At 52.5% G+C, this 21,219-nt stretch overlaps 1 protein-coding gene across 2 annotated transcripts in view; it reads left to right on the top strand.

The window, feature by feature from the left end:
* Positions 1-16,884, top strand: part of IGF1R (insulin like growth factor 1 receptor) — a 303,326-nt gene extending 286,442 nt beyond the window's left edge. For both annotated transcript variants that reach the window (XM_058736718.1, XM_058736719.1), the window contains exons 20-21: positions 5,473-5,607; positions 15,002-16,884. In XM_058736718.1, the coding sequence (XP_058592701.1) occupies positions 5,473-5,607; positions 15,002-15,383 (517 nt within the window). In that variant the 3' untranslated portion in view covers positions 15,384-16,884. The remainder of the gene's footprint in view (positions 1-5,472; positions 5,608-15,001) is intronic.
* Positions 16,885-21,219: the final 4,335 nt, after the last annotated feature.

The raw sequence follows: 21,219 nt of genomic DNA, 5'->3' as shown, positions 1-21,219 counted from the left end.
AAGCACAGTGTCTCCCTTCACGATAACGTATCTTGGGGTAGAAAGCTTAGCTGAGGAGTACAAAGGACTCTCAGTAGCGCTGTTTCCTGTGATACCTCAGCAACACTGTGGAGAGGAGGCCAGGTTCTGAAATACAACTGAGGTCCTTGGCAGGCTGAGGCCCTGGCACATCTACCTCCTAGAACGTCAACTAGTTTCTTGGCTGTCCTCTCGGGATGTCCCATTGCTGCTGTGTTACGGAAATGGGAGTTGTTTACTCAACTGTCTGGACGACCACATAGAGGAGCTATTTAAATAGTGACCGACATCATTTTTTTTTTTTTAACCTCGTGAACCTTTCATAGTTCAAGGGCCTTGGATCTCACTACGAAGACAGGTGCAAATTGGAAATAGCATTTGAATGAGACCCGGCAAAGCGTGATTGCTTCTCGAGTTCACATACGAGATCTGTTTTTGCAGTCGGCCTGTCCAAGATAGTTAGCTCTTTGCTGTCAAATCAAAGTGCTCACCCCCATTTTTAGATGTAGAGATGATGAGGAGAGAAGGTCTGTTCATGCATCTGATTATTGTAGCCTCTATACCTCCCAAAGCTCTGAGGTCAGCTTGTAGTACAATAAAATAGAAAACCGTGCGAGCCAGGGACAGCAGAGGCAGGATGAGAAGATAAAACTAGAGTTATTAATATCTCACAGGCTAATTTTGCCCAAACCCTGGTTAGCAACGAATGCCACCAGCAGCAGCAACAGAGGGACATGCAGGGGGTTCGATGCCAGTTTTCTCCCACTCGACGGCATTGACATTATGCATGAGTAATATGTGTATGTAAACAAGAGTGTCTATTTGATAATCATTCCGTTCAGTGTTCAGGCATTAACAGTGCTTTAAATTCTTTTTTTTTTTTTTTTTTTTTTTGGTAACACAGCCTTTGAGGGTAACATGGGTAGGGTAGGCCAGGACTTGGTGAATATGGAAGGTTCCTCAGCTGCCTAGGATCTCAAGCCCTCCCTGTCAAAGGAATGGGAGTCACCTTAGATTGTATTCAATAGCACAAAACAGGTGTTCCCAAATAGTTGAAACTCTAGAAAGAGATACAGAGAATTGTATTTGACTGTGTCAAAGAGACCTCAGCGTCTTTGGTTTGGGAGGCACTCCCAAGGTCGGGTCCAGCCCCCACATCCCACCCATGGCCTCTTTCACAGCTAGTGGTTAGGCTTCTGCTCAAATGTCTCCAGGACTACTTGTCCTCTCCCTCACAAGGACAGGCCACCCTAACTCTTAAGATGCCCTTGTTCTTTGCACGTCTTTCTCATATGATGCTTAAGTCTGCCTCTTGGTGACACCCGTTGGCCCTCCTCTGTAGCACACTCGCATGCTCTCGTCTGTTTTTGACGAGACGGGCCTTGGAGTCACAAGGAAGTGGTCTCTTTTCTCTAGTTTGAACACTTCCACATTTTCCCAGTGCCCTCTGAGATTTTATTCCCAGGCCCTCGGGCTCTGTGCTTCCTACTCCTGCAGCTCTGTCGTAGCACCGTGTCCTTGCAGGACGATTCCTTTGGCTTAGAAGACACAAGTGTGCCCTCCAGGGGTGGAGGGAACCAAGCAAAAAACTAGGCAGTTGGAGCCCACAAGTGTGTCCCCTCCCTGGGCGTCTGGATCACCCTCCAACAGTCTTCATTTCTTGACTTACTAAGGTTTCCAGACTTCCACAAATACCTAGGCCCGCACCCACTTAAAATTATTTGCTTCTTTACTGGCTAATTCACGTCAGCGGGGAATGTGGAGATCTGTGTAGGTCTCAATTTGCTGGTGGGTGGGACACAGACATGATCCTGTCGTGGTGTGCTGAGGTGTGGTTCCTGAACGCTGGCCCCAGGTGGCAGTGGCACTGATGTGTGAGAGTCACATCAAGTTGTACCTTCTTCGGGGCAAGCCCCCCAGTGCTCATGATTGGAAAAGACGTCACACAAAGACATTTGTCTAGTGTTTACAGATGAAACCTGTCCACAAAATTCATGACTCGGTACAATATGAAGGCATTGAAACCAGTGCCCATGCCGTTGTAAATCATCTGCTTTGAAAAGTACACAGGCTTTGCCTCTTAGTGTCCCTGTCTGGCCGTGTGGCCTTGGTCAAACCACGGACATCTCTGGGCTTTGGCTGCTCAACCTGTGAGGTGAGGTCTGCTTTCGAGTGTCTGCACTCCCTACTAGGCCTGCAGTAGCTTGCAGAATGTTTACATGGCTCCTGTGGCAACTAGTGATGCCAGGGGGGCGTCTTGGTGTGGGGTAGAGATGGCTCAGCCTTCACGCATTGGACTCTGCCGGTCACGTCCCGCGAAGCGTGACCAGACTCCAGCATCAAGTGGCCCTCCCTGACGAGGGATACTGACATCACACAGGAGTCACTCCAGGCCAGCCCTGTTACCTGCTGTGTGACTTCATGCGTGTGACCGTGAGGACCTGGTGAGGCCCAGGAAATGCTCAGTGTGTGCAAGAACGGGGCAACTAGAGACCGACTCCCTGTCCTGGAAGGGTGAAGTCTTGTGGAGAAGAGGAAGTGATCCTGACAGGTTGGAGTCACAAAAGCCTGGCCAGAAGAGATGGGGCCGTGGGGCACCCTGAAGTAGGAGTGTCACTTACAAGGCAGTGGGGATGCAGGTTCTAGACCGCGGGAATGCCGACAGAGGCTATGGCAGCAGGACACGCTTGCGAAAGACGGTGGGACTTCCTTGAGGGAGTTAGGGTGGAGAGAGAGCAAGTAAGGCCTCAGATGTTGTGTCAGGGGCTTGGGCCTGATTCTTCAGGTTCTGGAAAGACGCATAAAGCTTCTGAAGGAAGAGCGACACGGGAGACTGTCTTAAGATGTTCATGTTAGCTAGAGCATCAGGCCGCATGGTGAACGGTGCTAGCACCAGAAAGGAAGAGTGCTATAGGCCGAGGAGGACCGTCAGTGCCGTGGTGGACCCTGAGGAGGCCGAGGGAAGGACGGCCTTGGGTTGACTGCTCGAGTGAGGCAGGACACCAGCTACTTGAGGCCAGAAGAACAGGACCGAGAGGCAGAGCTTGGGCTGAGACACGGGAAGTTTATGGATAGCCAAGTGACCGGGAGCTTGAAAGAGAGCACCCGGAGCCGAAAGAGTCCGTGCGGGAGCCGTTGAGTGAGAATGGGCTGCTTGAGAGGGGCTGGCCCCACCGGCAGAGTCTGTGGAGGAGAAGGGGCTCTGGGAGGGAACTGTGTTGTTCTCAGAGGATTCCTGAGGCCAGGCCTGCAATCAGTAAAAACAGCCACGCTTGTCTTTCTTTGCACTGTACCGCATTCCAGACATGAAGGTTGGGAGCTCCGAGGCACGCTGCTGATGTGACCAGGCCCACTCCAGTATGACATCCCAGCACCAGAGTTGTGGAGAAGCTGGCTGCCTTCAGCCCAAGGCTCTGAAGTGTGCCTTCAGCCACACTTAGGCCTCTGAGTCTTTGGCTTTTCTAGGTCTCTTGTGCAATATAAAGGCTATTTCTTGGTCACTGGAAATTAAAAAGGGCCTTGGGTGAGTCGGTCCTCTGCTAAGATTTTATTTATATCTGATATCTGTTCTTAGTACAAAGTTGCACAGAAACCTTTTCTTTTTTTAATGTTTATTTATTTATATTTAGAGAGAGAACATGCTTGGGAGCAGGGGAGGGGCAGAGAGAGAATCCCAAGCAGGCTCCACGCTGCAGTGCAGAGCCAGACATGGGGCTCGAACCCAAGAACCGTGAGAACATGATCTGAGCTGAAATCAAGAGTTGGACGCCTAACCGACTGAGCCACCCAGGCGCCCCTGTACAGAAACCTTTTGCTCACGGAAAAGTAGCTGTAGCTGAAGCAGTGAATAAAACATTGGCTCAGGCTCCGGGCCAGGATCCCGGGAGCTCTCGGTGGGAAGCGCCAGGCCCCAGAATTTTCAGTGTGGCTCTGCCACTAGCACCCCCTGGCCCTTCCGCAGTCCTGTCGGAAGCCCCTCGGGCTGCTTGCTGCCGACGAGCCTGCTTTATTCTGCTGAAATGAACTGAGCGTAAAGGCACATAGACCGAGGAAAATTGGTGCGAGGTGGCAGTGTTGGGAGGCCACCTTTATTTTGCAGGTTACGGCATCTCCTTTTAAACATTACCTGTCTGAACTTTCTGTGTGCGTGTCCACATATTTTAATTTGTTTTCCAGCAGTTAGATCTTCTAAACCAGCAGGCAAAACTGCATGCATAGCGGAATGGCTCACTGCCCCCGCTGCTGAATTTACGTCTTGGCCTTTGCCCCTCAGCTAAACTCTTCTTAAGGACGCCTCCTTGCCTGCCAGCCCGCCGTCAGCCAGTGCTGTGCTCCTGGCTTCTCTCCCTGTGAGACTGAGCCCCCGTCACATGTCACAGACCAGCAGCTCCCCAGCTCACTCCCACAGGGCTTCCCTCCCCACTGGCCCCACTGGACCTGTGAGATCCCCTTCCGAGCTTTCTAACCCTCCAGACCTGTGGAAGTCAGAACTGCGGTCAGAGACCCAGGCGTCAGTATGTTTTGAAAACTCAGCAGGAGGGGTGGGGGGGGTGGTGGCTCAGTCTGTTGACTGGCTCAGGTCATGATCTCAGGGTCTGTGGGTTCGAGCCCCACATCGGGCTCTGTGCTGACAGCTCAGAGCCTGGAGCCTGCTTTGGATTCTGTCTCTCCCTCTCTCTCTGCCCCTCCCCTGCTCGTGCTCACTCGCTCACTCTCTCTCTCTCAAAAATAAATAAACATTAAAAAAATATTTAGGAGCACGTGGGTAGCTCAGTCGGTGAAGCATCTAACTTCGGCTCAGGTCATGATCTCATGGGTCGTGAGTTCGAGCCCTGCGTGGGGGTCAGCACAGAGCCTGGAGCTTGTTTCAGATTCTATGCCTCCCTCTCTCCCTGCGCTTCCCCCACTTGCACTTTGTCTCTTTCTCTCGCTCTCAAAAATAAATAAACATTAAAAAAATGTTTCTAAACTTGCCAGGAGACTCACTCCACAGCCAGCATTGAGAGCTACTTGGGTACAAGTTTCCAAAATAGGAGAGCTTGTTGAATGGCTTGATTGTCCCAGGCTATATTCGAGGTCACTAAACCACTGTCCCGGCAGGGCCTGGGGACCTGCCTTTAATTAGAGGATAGAGCACATTTGGGAGACACTGCCCTATTGGGCCTGTGGCTGGGGCCAGGCCCTGAACTCAACCTGCCCGGGGTTCAAATGAGAAAGCAGGTGCTTCTGAGTCATTCAGGGGGCACTGCAAACCACCCCCTGCTACAGCTTTGCCCACACTGCGGGAAGACAAGGGCCACGCTTCGCCGCTGCTGGGCGCACTGGAGGACGCTCGCTCAGTCACCACGCCGAGGGCACGTTTTCAGCACCCGGAGTGGGGAAATGCTGGAAGGGAAGGGGCAGTGAGGGCTGCCCGCCCCTCTCTGAGCCCTCACGTCCCGTCTCTCACCCTAGGTCCTTCGGGGTCGTTCTCTGGGAGATCGCCACGCTGGCCGAGCAGCCGTACCAGGGCTTGTCCAACGAGCAAGTCCTTCGCTTCGTCATGGAGGGCGGCCTTCTGGACAAGCCGGACAACTGCCCCGACATGCTGTACGTACGCCTGGGCCCCTGATGCCCTCCCTCAGATTCCCCTCCTCGATGACCCTTCCTGGGTCACCCGAGATGGGTGGTTGTGAGAGCCAGTCTCTGCGGCCCGGCAGGTGGAGATGAGGGGGCGGGGTGCAGTTTGGAAGGAGGTTATCCTGATGGAAGGACCCTATGCCTTTGCGGAGTCACCTTAAGTTCACCGCATCTCCCTTAATCTTCTAGTCCTGGTTTGCACCTGGGGTCTCAGGCCAGACATCTCTGGGAAGTATTTGACCAAAGCGATCCTTACCGGCCTCAGCACCAGAGTTTAAGAAAAGTGGGGGAGGGGACAACAACATGGCACTGGCTGCTCTTAAGCCAAATCCCGGAGCCTCTTGCAGCCTTTGGCAGGACTGCATTGGCACCACGTAGGGCAAACCTCAGGCCTCTTCCCACCGCGTGCCACCTCCACCGTGGCGCCCCTCCCCCGCCCCCCGCCCCAGGTTTCTTCTCTGCTGAGTGCTGACCAAAGTCATTAGCTGTGAAAGCAACACACTTTCTGGGGCTTCACCCAGTGACCCATGGGGACTGGGAATGTGGTTCAGCTGGCCCATCAGGGAGGGGGCCCCGACACAGCCCCGGGGGTGTACAGCTTTGGGTGCTGGCAGATTCATCACCTCAAGCTGCTTCTTTTTAACAACAACAACAAGAACATTCCGCTTTTTGTTTCTGAGGTTTGTCCGATGATGGGAGGGTGTCCGTGATCCCTCCTGGGCCTCGCTGCTCAGCGTCCTTAGTCGCGCTCCTTGTTGGCGCAGGTCAGAGCTGTCGAGGGCAAGAGGGCCTCACTGTCCACAGGAGGAACGAGTCAGACGAGGGTGTGAAGGTGTTCTGTGGTTGGGTCATTGGGTGCAGGACAGGAGCAGGGAGAGAGTGTGGACTTGTTTTCCACGTGGACGTTAAAGCAGGGCTCAGAGAGTCTTCTGGATCCCAATGGGTAGAAGGTAGGCTACCACTCATGCCTCAGCACCAGTTCCGGAATTTTCCAGAAGTGTTCTTCAGGACAGGTGTGGCTTCACATTGGGAGCAACCCCGGAGGAGATGTCAGGCCATCTCTGTGTCTGTGTGGAAGACCCCCCCCCCCCCAGATATGCCACCTGCACGCGCACCAGGCCCCCAGCGAGCAGGGGCCCCAGGCCGGGCCTCAGCGTGGTGGGTTTGCCACTATGAGTCTGATACCATGTCCACTGGGGACCAGGGAAACTGGCCTCGACAGTCCTGAAACCTTTGCTCCTTTGAGTCTCTCACAGTTTCCTTGGGTCAGACTCTGGACATGGGTGTGCCAGCCCCTTGGCTTAGTCTCATCAGCCCGAAATCTAGACGTAGCCTGGGGGCGCCAGCATCTGAGGCTCTGGGCCTCCGGCAGGACTCATGCCTAGGGCTGCAGAACCGCCGGCCTTCCGGAGGATGGGTCTTCTCCCACCGGAGTGTCTTACTTCTTCAGGGCCAGCAAGAGAATCTCTGCTGCTTTTACCATTCGTTTTAGCTGATTAAGCCACATCCAGCCCAGATCGTCTCCCTGATGGTTAACTCAGAGTCAGCTGATGAGAAAACTCCATAACGAGGTGAAACCCCATCATCTTTCTTAGTCTGACCCACATTCAGGTGAGGGGTTATACAGGGCGTTGACCCCAGGGGCAGGAATCTGGGGGAGCATCTGAGAATCGGACTACCACAGCTTGGGAAGCAGAAACCACTGTCCATCAACAAACCAGGGTTTTGTGTATTTTTTCTGAAGCACTTTGTTGCTACCAAAACTGAATCCACGTCGATGTGGTAGGCCTTGTTCCCATGGCTCTGACCGTGCGGCTGTAGGACCTCTGGGCTCGGGGACTCGGTGCGGCACCCCATGCTTCTGGAGTGCATTAGCTGAGCCTTATGCTTCCTAACTGCTGCTTCTCAATGTTTGTTCAGCTGAAGCCCAGGGATAGCTGGTATGGAATTAAGAAAGAGGACCCAAGACTGCCATAGGGGAAGCAGCATTCTGGCATCCACGTGTGTGTGTGTGTGTGTGTGTGTGTGTGTGTGTGTGTGTGTGTTGAGGGCGGGGGAGCCCCCTGATCATTTGAGCCCGGGGCTGGACTAGGAAGCCTGCACGGGCCTGGACATGGGGTGCAGAGTAGACCCACCAATGACAGGAGGCCCCATTTCTCAGAGGGCTGTATATATGGGGCAGGGAGGGGGGATGGGGTTTCCCAGATCCCTCAAGAACCTTCCCAGTTAGCCTCTTCAGGTTTCAGAACCCAAAGTTAGAAGAGACTCAAAAGGTCACTTAGTACATGTTTATTAATTTGCATTTATATTAAATAGGTACATAATCACATTAATTTACATGTATACATACATATATATAAAGAGAGAGAGGGGCAGGGAGAGAGGGAAGGAGAGAGAGAGAGAGAGAGCACACAAACAGGGGAGAGGGGCAAAGAAAGAGAAGGAGGAGAATCCCAAGCAGGCTTTGCAAGCATGGATCCCGACCGGGGACTTGAACTCACAAACCCGTGAGATCATGACCTGAGCCAAAACCAAGAGTCGGACACTTAACCAACTGAGCCACCCCGGCGCCCCTCACACTTTCTTCCCTAGCATGGAAACGCTTCCTCTGTGCACCCGTATTAGTTTTTTACACAGTGGGTCATTATCCCAAACCCAACAATGAGCATTTACCATCTCATGGAGTTTCTGAAGGCCTGGAACCTGGGAGCGGCTTAGCGGGATGGCTCTGGCTCAGGGTCTCTCACGAGGCTCCGGTCATCAGAAGGCTTGACTAGGGCCGGGACCCACTTGCAAGTGGCATGCAGCTGGCTTCTCCAAGCAGGGCTTGGCAAACTTACCTCTAGAAAAACGGATAGGAAGTGTTCTCAGCTCTGTGGTCTCCTACGATCTCATTGTGCAAATGCAGTCACAGATACCAAGTGAATGAGTGTGGCTGTGCTCAGGTAAAACTTTACTTGGGGATACTGAGATTTGAATTTCACATAATTTTCATGTCACAAAATATTCTTATTTTGATTTTTTTTCAACCATTTGCCTCACCAAAAAAATTGGACAGTAGGCTAGTTTTGGGCCATGGGCCTGTAGCTTGCCCGAGAGCAAAGGACTCCAGAGCGGAGCAGATGCCACAGTGTCCTTCATGGCCGAACCTCAGGGGTGGTCCTCTGTGATGTGGGAGGAGATTACGGGAGGCATGAACCCCAGGAGGTGGGGATCACCGCGGGCTGGGTACCACACCCCACTGACTCCCAGGCTGCCTCACAGGTGACTGTTCTCCATGAACAGTGTGGTCACTGTATTCTTATCAGCTCATTATAAGAAAAATCTTCCTTCGGAGAAAAAAAAAAATCTCAGTAATGGAGTATAAGGAGTGATGCCTGCTGAGTTTGCATCCGAGGGTCTGGTGCCAGAATAGAGGCTGATGCTGGGGCTGGTGGTGGTGTAGGAAGCTTAGCCACAGTCCGAGAAAGCAGGTGTCGGTTTTGTTCGTGTGGTTTGGGGTAGTGGGAGGAGAGGTTTTATTTTTGAGCTGTCTCTTTGACTCGGAGAAACGGCCTCTGAGAAACTTGTGGGACTCCCTAAAGTTGATCCACCTCCCGGTGACTGGAGTTTTGGTATTAATTTAATATGCCTGGGAAGCAGCCCACCTGCCATGGGAAAGGTGCTAGACTTCCTGTTCCCAGCATAGAGTGACAAGGAAATTCACATGGAGAGGTTACTCTTGGATATTACGTGTTTGATTCTGGAGGCATTTCTGCTTTGCCCTCCAGAACCCCCCTGGCAAATTGTTCTCCCTCCGAAGAAAACAACAGAATGGAAGGAGGTTAGCTGATGGTGCAGGGAGTGTCCGTGTTGTTCTTCTGAATTTATTGATGAGCTTAGGTAAAGAAGAAGTGTTCTGGGAGAGGGGTTCTTTTGTTATGGGGCACAAAAGAGCGGACTCCCGTTTCTGCCAGAGGAGAGGAACGTCACTGAGCTCCTGGGCGTTGCCCAAAAGCCCTGCTGGGCGCCCGGGTGGGAAAGAAACCACTTCCACTGTGTGGCTCCAGAGGTGTGAGCGGGCACCAGTAGGGTAACCTGGGGGCTGGCGTGCAGCGGCTGTGGGGGGTGGGGGGCTTCGGCTCAGCAGCGGCGTCTTGGTGGTATCTACAAGCAGGTGGGATGGGCTCCTCTGGAGCAGCCAAGAATCTCTCTCCCCTCAACCGCGCAGAGCACTTAGGCTTCAAATCGACGACAAAGCCTGTCCTTAACCTTCTCTTAAGCTCTCGTCTCTGTACCGCCACCGCGAGTGTCCTTGAGCGCCTGTGTCTGCGTGCCGACCGCTGACGTCCCAGAGACAGGGCTGCGAGGCGAGGCCCCAGCTTTCAGAAGCTGGGTGGCAGAAGGACCGGGTTGTAATGCTGCAGGAGAGGGCTCAAGCAGAGGTGCAGCGAGCTGTAAGCCCTGGGCCAAGAAGCCGTATCTTTTTCGGTAAAACTTCCACAGTGTCACAGGTCCAGATCCTTGCCAGGGCAGTGCTCAGTATACACAACGCAGGAAAGAATTGGAACTTTTTAGCCCAGAGAGTCACGAACTCACAGAGGAGACTGAAACACATTCAGGGGACTCTGGTGGTTCTTTCAGTCTTCAAACATGGTTTTTGCCCTTGCTGTGATCCTGTGCTGGTTGTGTGGGAATAGGGTGCTTGAGTAGAATCCAAACAGTCAGGAATGGCCATTGGTGCGTGCTTGGCCTCGCAACTACAGGCCGTCCCGTGGTACCTGGGCCCTGAGTCTGGTCTCAGTCCAAAGCCAGAGTGATATGGGGCAAGGCGATGGGCAGGCCTGCCGTCCCACTGGCAGGCGCCGCTGAGAAGCGACTCATAAGACAATCCTGGCTGTTCTAGGCTGCCAGGAGGAGGTGGAGGAGGGGTGTGCCAAGCCCTGCAGGGCCTTTCTAGAATCTGGTCTTTGTTGCATCGGTTGGGTTGTCACGGGGCCGAGGCTGGGCTGCCTCTCACACCTGGGCTTGTGATCACCACCTGCGTGCATGCAGCAGGGCCTAGAGGAAGGTGGCGATCCTGAGGCCCCCTGTATGCAGGATGGGAGGGGTCGGGACAGTTGTCCCTCTTCCCTCACACCACCTCCTCAGGTCACACTTGCCTCTGTGAAGCGGCTTCACAGCGGGGCAGCAGCCCCCTTTGGTCCTGTTCCTGCCCCAGGTGGAGGGTCTGCACATCCCCTCACCCCCCACGAGGGGGCCTTGGGTAAAGCACTGCTCCAGAGCGGACTAGTTCTAAAACGTGCCTTTAAAAAAATTTTTTTAATGTTTATTTATTTTTGAGAGAGCGAGCGAGCAGGGGAGGGGCAGAGAGAGGGGGAAAACATGTGCCTTTTTAAAGAAGAGTTTTATCAGCTCATAAATCCTTCTAGAGTCTACTGGAAAGTTTTCTTGTAGAGATAGTGTAAACAAGGTCTTGAGTCCTACAGAGTAAGAAAGACTTCCTTTTATGGGCAGCCCTGGAAGGCTTTAAGAGAGGCATCACATGGTTTGTTTGTGCTGATGTCACTCTAGTCACTGGTGGCACCTCTCAGCACCTCCTCCCCTCCCCCTGGCCACAGGGGCACCGAGCCAGGGCACATCACATGTTCTTGGCCTTGGCTGCGCTTCTATTCAGGGACAAGTCAGTCAGCCAGAGAGGAAATCACAGCCGACCCACAGAGAGGGGTTTCGAGTATTTATGGCCCCGTTTGTTGGGGGTGGGGGGTGGGAAGGGAGTCCTTTCTCTTGGGCAGCAATGGGAGATAAGGGAAGGCAGGCTTGTGTGCCACGTGACCCCAGGCAGGAGCTGTCACACGGTGACTATGAGGACAGGAATGGCTCTCCTAGGGGGACCATGGTTTCCCTTGTTGAGGTGGAGAAAATTCCTTTTCCTGAGGTAGGTGGTTTTCAAAGCACAACCATACTCTTTCGCAGAGAATGCCATCCTGCTCCCGCCTCACCAGTTTGGGGACCTTGGACAAATTATTTACTCTCTTGGTGTTTCTGCTGCTTCATCTACAAAATGGGGACATGTTACAATGCACCTACTTCTAGGACTTGAGAGGATTCAAGCAGTTCACACACACAAAACCCCACCTGCCCGACACCCTGTGTGTTACTGGGTGCATTAACCAAAGGTTAGCCCTACCAAATGGTTAGTGGCATGGCCAAGGCAAAAAAATCTGGTCTTCGTATTTTGTCCACATCTTTTTCTGCTAGAGCACGAGTGGTAAACGTTTTCCATAAAGGGCCACACGGCCGGTATCTTGGGCTTCTAGGCCAGGCAGTCTCTGTTCCAGCTACTCACCTAGCAGGTGTCCCTTGAAAGCAGCCACAGACATATGTGAACAGATGGGTGTGGCTGGTCCAGTACAACATAATCTGCAAAATCTGATTTCTAAAACCCGGCAGCGACACAGGCAGAAAGCCTCTCTCAGGCTCCCACCCTCCCTGCAGGTCACGTACTCTTCCCTCCCATACCGGACACCTTTCCCCCCAGGACTTCCAAGGTAGCTTGGCCAGGTTGGCTTAGGGCTTTGCCTTTGCAGACTGGTCTCCGTGCCCCCTGGGCTTCTTCCCTGAGGCCAGACGAGCAAGTGGTCTGTCAGTCAAGCCTTCCATTTAGCCATTTTTATTGAAAAGCGTCTCTTTAGTCAGAAGTTTTTTTTTTTCAATATATCAAATTTATTGTCAAATTGGTTTCCATACAACACCCAGTGCTCATCCCAAAAGGTGCCCTCCTCAATACCCATCACCCACCCTCTCCTCTCTCCCACCCCCCATCAACCTTCAGTTTGTTCTCAGTTTTTAAGAGTCTCTTATACTTTGGCTCTCTCCCACTCTAACCTCTTTTTTTTTTTTTTTTCCTTCCCCTCCCCCATGGGTTTCTGTTAAGTTTCTCAGGATTTCACTCTCAGGAGTGAAAACATGTGGTATCTGTCTTTCTCAGTATGGCTTATTTCACTTAGCATAACATTCTCCAGTTCCAACCACGTTGCTACAAAGGGCCATATTTCTTTCTCATTGCCACATAGTACTCCATTGTGTATATAAACCACAATTTCTTTATCCATTCATCAGTTGATGGACATTTAGGCTCCTTCCATAATTTGGCTCTTGTTGAAAGTGGTGCTATAAACATGGGGGTACAAGTGCCCCTATGCATCAGCACTCCTGTCTCCCTTGGGTAAATTCCTAGCAGTGCTACTGCTGGGTCATAGGGTAGGTCTATTTTTAATTTTTTGAGGAACCTCCACACTGCTTTCCAGAGCGGCTGCACCAATTTGCATTCCCACCAACAGTGCAAGAGGGTTCCCGTTTCTCCACATCCTCTCCAGCATCTATAGTCTCCTGATTTGTTCATTTTGGCCACTCTGACTTAGCCAGAAGTTTTAAAAATTTTTTTAATGTTTATTTTTTTTAAAATTTTTTTTTTTTCAACGTTTTTTATTTATTTTTGGGACAGAGAGAGACAGAGCATGAACGGGGGAGGGGCAGAGAGAGGGAGGCACAGAAGCGGAAACAGGCTCCAGGCTCTGAGCCATCAGCCCAGAGCCTGACGCGGGGCTCGAACTCACGGACCGCGAGATCGTGACCTGGCTGAAGTCGGACGCTTAACCGACTGCGCCACCCAGGCGCCCCTAATGTTTATTTTTGAGAGACAGAGCATGAGCGGAGGAGGGGCAGAGAGAGAGGGAGACAGAATCGGAAGCAGGCTCCAGCTCTGGGCTGTCAGCATAGCACCACGTGTGGGGCTCGAACCCACAGACTGTGAGATCATGAGCTTAACCGCTTAATGCCCCTCTTTAGCCAAAAGTTTTAAAACAAACAGAGAATAGTATCTTCTGGCGAGAACAGTAATGGAAGGGAAGGCTCTTCTGTGCCAAGCTCACGCGAGAAAGGGCCGCCCGCCAACCCCTTCTCGGAACCGTAGCCTCCTCTGGCTCTGTGGCCAGCCTGGATGTCAGTCACCCTCCTTTTTGCTCCCAAGGTCCACTTAGCTGGGTCTCTCTGCGTTCTGGGTTCATAAGAAGTACGCCCTCCTCCCCTGGTCATCCTGAACCCTTGTCCAAGCCCAGGCCTCCCCTGGGTCCAGGCCGCTGGCTGTACCACAACACCGTCCGTCCTTCTTCCTTGTGCAGCCTCCTGCTCTCCGGTGGGGGGCGGGGGACAGACACCTCCTGTGGTCCACTGAAGGCTTCACAGAGGTTTGCGGCCCAAGTGCCACCGTGGTCCAGCTGGTGAGACCCGGCACAGGCTTCATGCCATGTTCTTTGCCCGCCCCCTTGCCTAGGCAGGGCCCCTCGCACCTTCCCACCTTGTCGGGATCTGGCTACACGTCTTCATAGGACTCTGATTCATTTGGCTCAGCCTGGACCCGAGGCCAGAGCCCGGGTGGTGGGGCAGGCAGCAGGCAGCCTGGGTGGTGCTGGACCGGGACCTCAGACCCTAGACGCATGCTCCTTCTGTCTTGTGGCCTTCCCACCTCACTGCCAGCTGTCCGGCCCCAGGCCCCAGAAAGAAGCTTAGAAATTGCATAGGTGGCACGAAAGGGAGGGTCACTGTCAGGATAGCTGTGATCGCTCCTAAGCCTTTTTTTTTTTTTTTTTAAGTTTATTTTTATTTATTTTGAGAGAGAGAGTCCAAGCAGGGAAGGGCAGAAAGAGAGCAGGGGGAGAGAGAGAGAGAGAGAGAGAAAGAGAGAGAATCCCAAGCAGGTTCCACAGTGTCAGCACAGAGCCCAATGCAGGGCTGGAACTCACAAACTACGAGACTATGACCTGAGCTGAAGTCGGACGTTTAACCGACGGAGCCACCTAGGCACCCCTCTTTAGCCAGAACTTTTAAAACAAAACAGAGAATAGAATCTTCCGGTGAGAACAGTAGCAGAAGGGAAGCAGTAGAAGTCAAGAGTCAGATGCTTGACCAACTGAGCCACCCAGGTGCCCCCATTCTTAAGCCTTATTAGTGAGAAACCAGAGGCTTCCTGCATTCTAATTCTGGAAGTAATGTTTCACTGGTGGCTCCAAGAGACACTTCAGATAGGACGCTCTGTAGGTTTTTGTTTGTATTTTTATTTCTTAGCACTGTCCCCATAACACCTGTCATGTCAGACTCTGTGTAAACCTAGATTTGTCCTCAGGAAATGAGAGGTTGGGTTTTGGCCCCGGGGAGGGTCCTGGGTCCCCGGAGCGAAAGCGGCGCAGGCCAGTCGGGCCGTCAAGAGAGAAATGGCCCAGCTGCCTCCCTGCTCTCAGTGCCCGCGCGTCGGGGGAGGCCACAGCAGGTGGCCCCGGAGCCACCGTTCACGGCCGGGCCCACCGTCTGTCTGTCTCCACCTCAGGTTTGAACTGATGCGCATGTGCTGGCAGTACAACCCCAAGATGAGGCCTTCCTTCCTGGAGATCATCAGCAGCATCAAGGACGAGATGGAACCTGGCTTCCGGGAGGTCTCCTTCTACTACAGCGAGGAGAACAAGCCGCCCGAGCCGGAGGAGCTGGATCTGGAGCCGGAGGACATGGAGAGCGTCCCCCTGGACCCCTCCGCCTCCTCGTCCTCCCTGCCGCTGCCCGACAGACACTCAGGACACAAGGCCGAGAACGGCCCGGGCCCCGGCGTGCTGGTTCTCCGAGCCAGCTTCGACGAGAGACAGCCTTACGCGCACATGAACGGGGGACGCAAGAACGAGAGGGCCTTGCCTCTGCCCCAGTCTTCGACCTGCTGATCCTCGGATCCCGGATCCCGTGCAAACAGTAACGTGTGTGCACGCTCGGCGGCGGGTGGGGGGAGAGAGTTTTAACAATCTGTTCACAGCCTCCTGTACCTCAGTGGATCTTCAGAACTGCCATTGCTGCCCACGGGAGACGGCTTCTCTGCAGTAAACACATTTGGGATGTTCCTTTTTTCAATATGCAAGCAGCTTTTTATTTCCCTACCCGAACCCTTAACTGACATGGGCCTTTAAGAACCTTAATGACAACACTTAATAGCAACAGAACACTTGAGAATCGAGTCTCCTCACTCTTTCCCGGTCTCTCCTCTCATTATCTGTCTCCCTCCCTCTCCCCCCGCCCCTTCTCTCTCTCTCTCTCTCTCTCTCTCTCTCTCTCTCTCTCTCTCTCACCTTTCTCTTTCTTTCTGCTTCATGATAGAAAAACATTTGCCGCAACCCCAGCTGGGACGCCCTTTTGATCAGATTGAGGAAATGGCTGTCCCTCCCTGTGGCCCCCACCCCCATTGCCCCTGTACACACCTGCCTGTCACCGTAGGTCTTTATAAACAAAACAAAACAAAACACCTTGAGACGGGATTTTTTTAACTGTATCTTTAACCTTTTTAGGGACGTAACGAGATTTAAAAAGGGCCATCATTCATTCAAGGTTGTCACCATTTTAATGCTGCCAAATTCTGCCAAAACCCTGAACTTCCTCTCTCACGACCCCCGCACTTATCTCCTTGTTTCCAGAGGCATGGGGCGAGCATGGTATCTAGTCACGTCATTTTAGAGCCACGTGGATGATGCACTCCATCTGGTCGCCCCTGGCGTTCTTTTCAAGTCTTACGTTCACACAGGTCTGATCGCTTTCTGACTAGGCTATTGTTTGGGGGGAAGTGGACAGGATGGGATTTTCTCTCGGTGGAGACTGGGAGAAGTTGAACCCGGCTTCCCTGCCCCTCTCCCCCACCCCCACCTGCTAGCCCCCCCCCCCCCCCCCGGAATTGTGGAGGAAACAGGCCCTGTCGTGAGCCTGGAAGACAGGCTTTGAGTCAAGGTCATCCACGTGCCAGTCTCCTGTCCCCCCCCGCCCTTGGCCCCCCGCTCCCGGCCCCCAGGACACAGATGGGAAGGGGTTTCCAGGGACTCAGCCCAACTGTTTATGCAGGTTTGCAAGGAAAAGAAATTCAAACACCACCACAACAGTAAGAAGCAAAGCAGTAAATGGATTCAAGCATTCTAAGCTTTGTTGACATTTTCTCTGTTACTAGGACTTCTTCATGGGTCTTACAGTTCTATGTTAGACCATGAAACATTTGCATACACATCGTCTTTAATGTCACTTTTATAACTTTTTTACGGTTCAGATATTCATCTATACGTCTGTACAGAAAAAAAAAAAAGCTGCTATTTTTTTTGTCCTTTATCTTTGTGGATTTAATCTATGAAAACCTTCAGGTCTACCCTCCTTCCCTCTCTGCTCACTCCAAGAAACTTCTTATGCTTTGTACTAGAGTGCGTGACTTTCTTCCTCTCTTCCCAGTAATCGATACTTCTCGAACATAATTTGCCATGAACTGTTTGATGCCTTTTTATAAATACGCCCTCCCCTCCCCGCTCCCCCTGCCCGTTAGTTACGTTCTCACCCGTAGGCTGTGTGGGCACAAGGCTGGCGAGGGAGGCAGCGCCCCCCACCCCCTACCCGGCCTGCTCTCTCACCGCGCTGGAGTCTGTTACAGTGCAAGACATGACGCAAACTCAGGTCAGAAAACAAAAGGTTAAATACGTCGCATGTCCTCGTTCAGTGTTTCTAGTCGCGTTGTTGGACAGTCTCACCTTCACTTTCCCTCACCTTCGTTTTGGTTGTGACACACATATCTCTATTTTTTTAATTCCTGGGTACAACAGCAGTTTGAACTGCAGACGCTAGGCATTTGGATTACTTCTTTTTTTTTTTTTTTTTTATGGATATTTAATCCTTCCATCCCATGAAAAACAGCTGCTGAGTCCAAGGGTGCAGCGGAGCAGGGTCCGGCGGGCCCCTCCATGGCCTCCGCCACCACCCTCCAGACCCACCTACCTGTCTCCAGAACCAGAAACTCCCTGGGGGGCCTCCAGGGCACTGGCAGGGAGGGAGCCACGGGGGTGGCCTCCTCAGGGCGTCAGCCAGCCCCCACCCCCACCCCCTCCAGGGTGCAGGGCCAGAGGGGCCGGGTCGGGCACGCATGGGCACCATGGTGGCCGATGGCCCTGGAGCCCTGTGTGCTCCCCGGGGGGGGGGGGGGGGGGTGGTGGGGACCAGAGCCCTGGCGCTGGCTCGCTTCTCCTCAGCCAGGAATCCCAGTCCTCGGGGCCCGGGGGTCTTGTTTTGTTTAGTTTTTAGCACTTCTCACCAGAGTGATGACAGCACCCGAGTTGCTTCTGGGATGGAAATGTTTCAATTACGAGGAGGAACAAAGCTAAAGTCTGATGGTTGCTAGTCGTGACTGGAGACGAAACACGAGAAAGCAAGCATGTCGTGCTTTTTCTGGTCAGTACCTTAAGTCCTGCGATGTTCTCTAGCCTCTGCCCCATGGTTTTTCTCCCTTAAGAAAAAAAAATGAGAAAAAGAAAAAAAGTTAAGAAGGTATTCTATGTAGGAGTTTTAATTTATTTTGTGATACCAGTTTCAATCACTGTAGAGAAGCCCCCAGTGATGAATTTAAATACTGAGGAAAGGGTTTTGTGTGCGTGTGCATGTGTGTGTGTGTGTGTGTGTGTGTAAGACAGGACAGTTTTCGGGTTTCTTTTGGTTTTTTGGTTTTGTTTTCGTGTTTTTTGGTTTTGGTTTTGGTTTTCAAACATTTATCTACCTCACTCTTCTTTTTTATATGTGTATATATACAGAAGAATACATATCCCATCTCTCAGCACCTGACAATATGCCGTTGATATCGGTAACCTCATCCACACCACAGGCCGAGCACATGAGGCAGGGAGAGGCCAGGAGGCTGTATTCGGGGGTCGAAGCAACACTAACCCGCCTCTCCACTCATTTCAGACAGCTTGCCTTTCTCCCAGATGTCTCCTTTCTTTCTCCTCCTCCTCCTTGCTTGGTCTCCTAAGAGGCTCCTCCTTAGGATTCCCTTCCTGGCGGACGGGGGGAGGCCACCCGGCTGTCCCAGGCCGTCACTGAAACGGACTTTGCGCAGAGTGAATGACACACAGATTCTGTCATCCAGAAGAGCGCTCGTTTTGCAGGTTTTGAGGACAGGGAGCACCGCGGGGGGGGGCAGTCAGTCTCTGGGCGTAACCGCACCTGTACGCGTGCGGTGTCCGGGTCTCGGGCCGCTGCTCTGGCCACCGAGGCCCAGGCCTGCGCCGGTTCAGTTCAGTGGTGCGGCCACATTAGCGCTTTGAGCGCCCGGCCCGCCAGGCCTCCTGCCCGAGAAAGCAGGCCTTCCTGCACTCGAGGATGCACGCGGGAGAAAAGCTTCCCCCCCCCCCGCCCCGCCCCCCAGACTGTTCCTCCACCTCACCCTCCTCTCCTCCTCCCCCGGGGAAAACAGAGACCAAACCTGCGGGCTGGAAGGGGCTGGCGGTCGGCGGTTGGCGCCCGGCCTCCTCCCCGGGTGGCACTGCCTCCCGCCCGGGGCCTCACCTCCATCCCATCACCTGCTGCTCCCCGGGTGGACGGCGCGCTGCCCGCTTCCAGACGCTGCTCTCGCAGGCACCGGTGATCCTATCTGGGAGACGTGGTGGCGGTTTTCCCGAAGGGCGGTGGCTCCTTTCAGATCCCGCACCGCAGTTCCGTCCTGCGAGCACACTACTCTCTTTCCCCAGCCCCCTGGCATCTTAAGGTCACTGAGAAATACTGTCGGATCAGGGTTTTCTTCTTCCGCACTGTAGGTGACCCCTGGGAATAGTAGCCTCTCCTCTTTTGCACAAACCTACCGGTTTCCACAACTGGATTTCTACAGATCATTCAGCTGGTTCTAAGGGTTTTGTTTCAACTGTCCTCGAGTTGTTGGTGTCCTTCTGTCTTTGTTTTACGTAGGTGGTTTCTCTTTAAGTAGAAAGAAAACAGTAATAGCGTAGTGCCCATCCTAACGAAAGCTTCAGAAACACTTAAATAAAAGAAAATTTTGCTTGCGTGACGGTGCAGTCATTTTACTGGACCAAACCACCCACCTTGACTTTACCAAGGCATCATCTGTCCACAGTTCTAGCCTCATTTTATGCTGATTTTCCCACCTCTTCTTGATTTTTCTCTTTCGTATGCTCCACATAATTTAATCAAGCTGCGTTGTGGCATTTTTCCACGCAACCTCCTCCTGACAGCAGCTCACGCTGCTTGAAGTGACGTGAACCACTGAGGCACATCATGGAATTGATGTGAGCATTAAAACGTTAGCACACACAGCCCTTCCCCGAGGCAGCAGGAGCTGGCGTGTTCTGGAGACACTGTCGAACGTCAGCTGTGTGACGCCCAGACCACTCCAGCTCTCCTTTGTGGGATGTCGTGACGTTTGACACACAGTTGGAATGAGCTTCCTCCTTGGAAGATGGAAGACTGTGTTCGTGGCCAACAGTGGCCTCTCCTTCCAACCTGTCTCTTAGGACTTGGGACGACATTTCAATAGTAGGAAAAGTGGCTTGGTAAAATTTAAAAAAAAAAAAAAAAAAAAAAAAAAAAAGTGGTGACTGTGGAACTACCCGACGGCAAAATGCTTGGCGTGAGGTGTGGTGTGTTTTGGTCGGGATAACAGATTTCCGAGCCAAGTATGATGCCAAATTCTAGGCCAGTCTGTCCCACCAAAGCCTCTTTCTCAGCGGCTCACCTCCGTTGGTGGGTGGCTGTGCGTGATGCAGGCTGCTGTTGTGGCAAGGTCACACTATAGCTCAGATCGGTGAGAAGGCTAGGATGCTTGGCCCAAGGTCCTCAGCTGTCACTGCCGGGTCCTCCCGGGGTGGCCAGTGTCAAAGGCAACTCCTTTCCAAAACATAGGCACCCTCCGGTTGACAGTAATGCTCCACAGTATGCCTTGGCCCATTCCAGCAGTCCCAGAAATGCATTTAAGGTTTGGGGTTCTTTTGTTACTGTTACTTCAGTGTTTGTCGGCTGTTTTTGTCATTGTTGTTGTTTTTGTTTTGTTTTTTTAATTTCCTGGGCTAAGCAGCATTGGGCGATATGGACCAGATCCACTCTCTAAGCACCAGTGATGAAAGTCAAACTTTCTTCCTCCCCTCTGACTAGTCGGTGGCACAAATGAGAACTTCAAGAGAGGATGTTGTGTAGATTGAACCTCTGTTGCCAGAGATGCTGAAGATACAGACCTTGGACAGGCCAGAGGGTTTCATTTTGGGCGTCCGGCTTAGATGGCTAGTTGGTCATTTAGAGAAAAAGCAGATGAACACCCCTTGAGGGTGGGATGATCAGGCAGTGGGAAACCACTATACCAGGGTCATGACGTGACATGGAGCAGAGTGGCGAGCAGAAGGGTACAGGGCTAGCAAGAAGTGTGGGCCACGTTTTGAACTTGATGGTTTCTGACGGTATCAGACCACATCAAGGCGCAACAGTCATCCAAGGGCATTTGGTTTCAACAAATAAACCTGACATCCTACTTTGGAAACGGTCGTTGCAGTTAAGTGAGATCGTTCAAGAATGCGAACTGCATCACAACGGTCGGTTGTCAGTTCTGGGGCATGACTTTAGGGTTTTGTTTTACTTTGTTATGCAAGAACATAATGATCACTCATCTGTACGTCCATGTTTGTGTGTGTCCACATCTTTCTGGTCAACATTGTTTTAATTAGTCACTCATTAGTGTTTTCAATAGGGCTCTTAAGTCCAGTAGATTAC

Source organism: Neofelis nebulosa, chromosome 7 (assembly GCF_028018385.1).
Source record: "Neofelis nebulosa isolate mNeoNeb1 chromosome 7, mNeoNeb1.pri, whole genome shotgun sequence".
Classification (NCBI taxonomy): Eukaryota; Metazoa; Chordata; class Mammalia; order Carnivora; family Felidae; genus Neofelis; species Neofelis nebulosa.
Note: the sequence above shows the minus strand (reverse complement) of the source record. Positions and strands in the feature narration are given on the sequence as shown.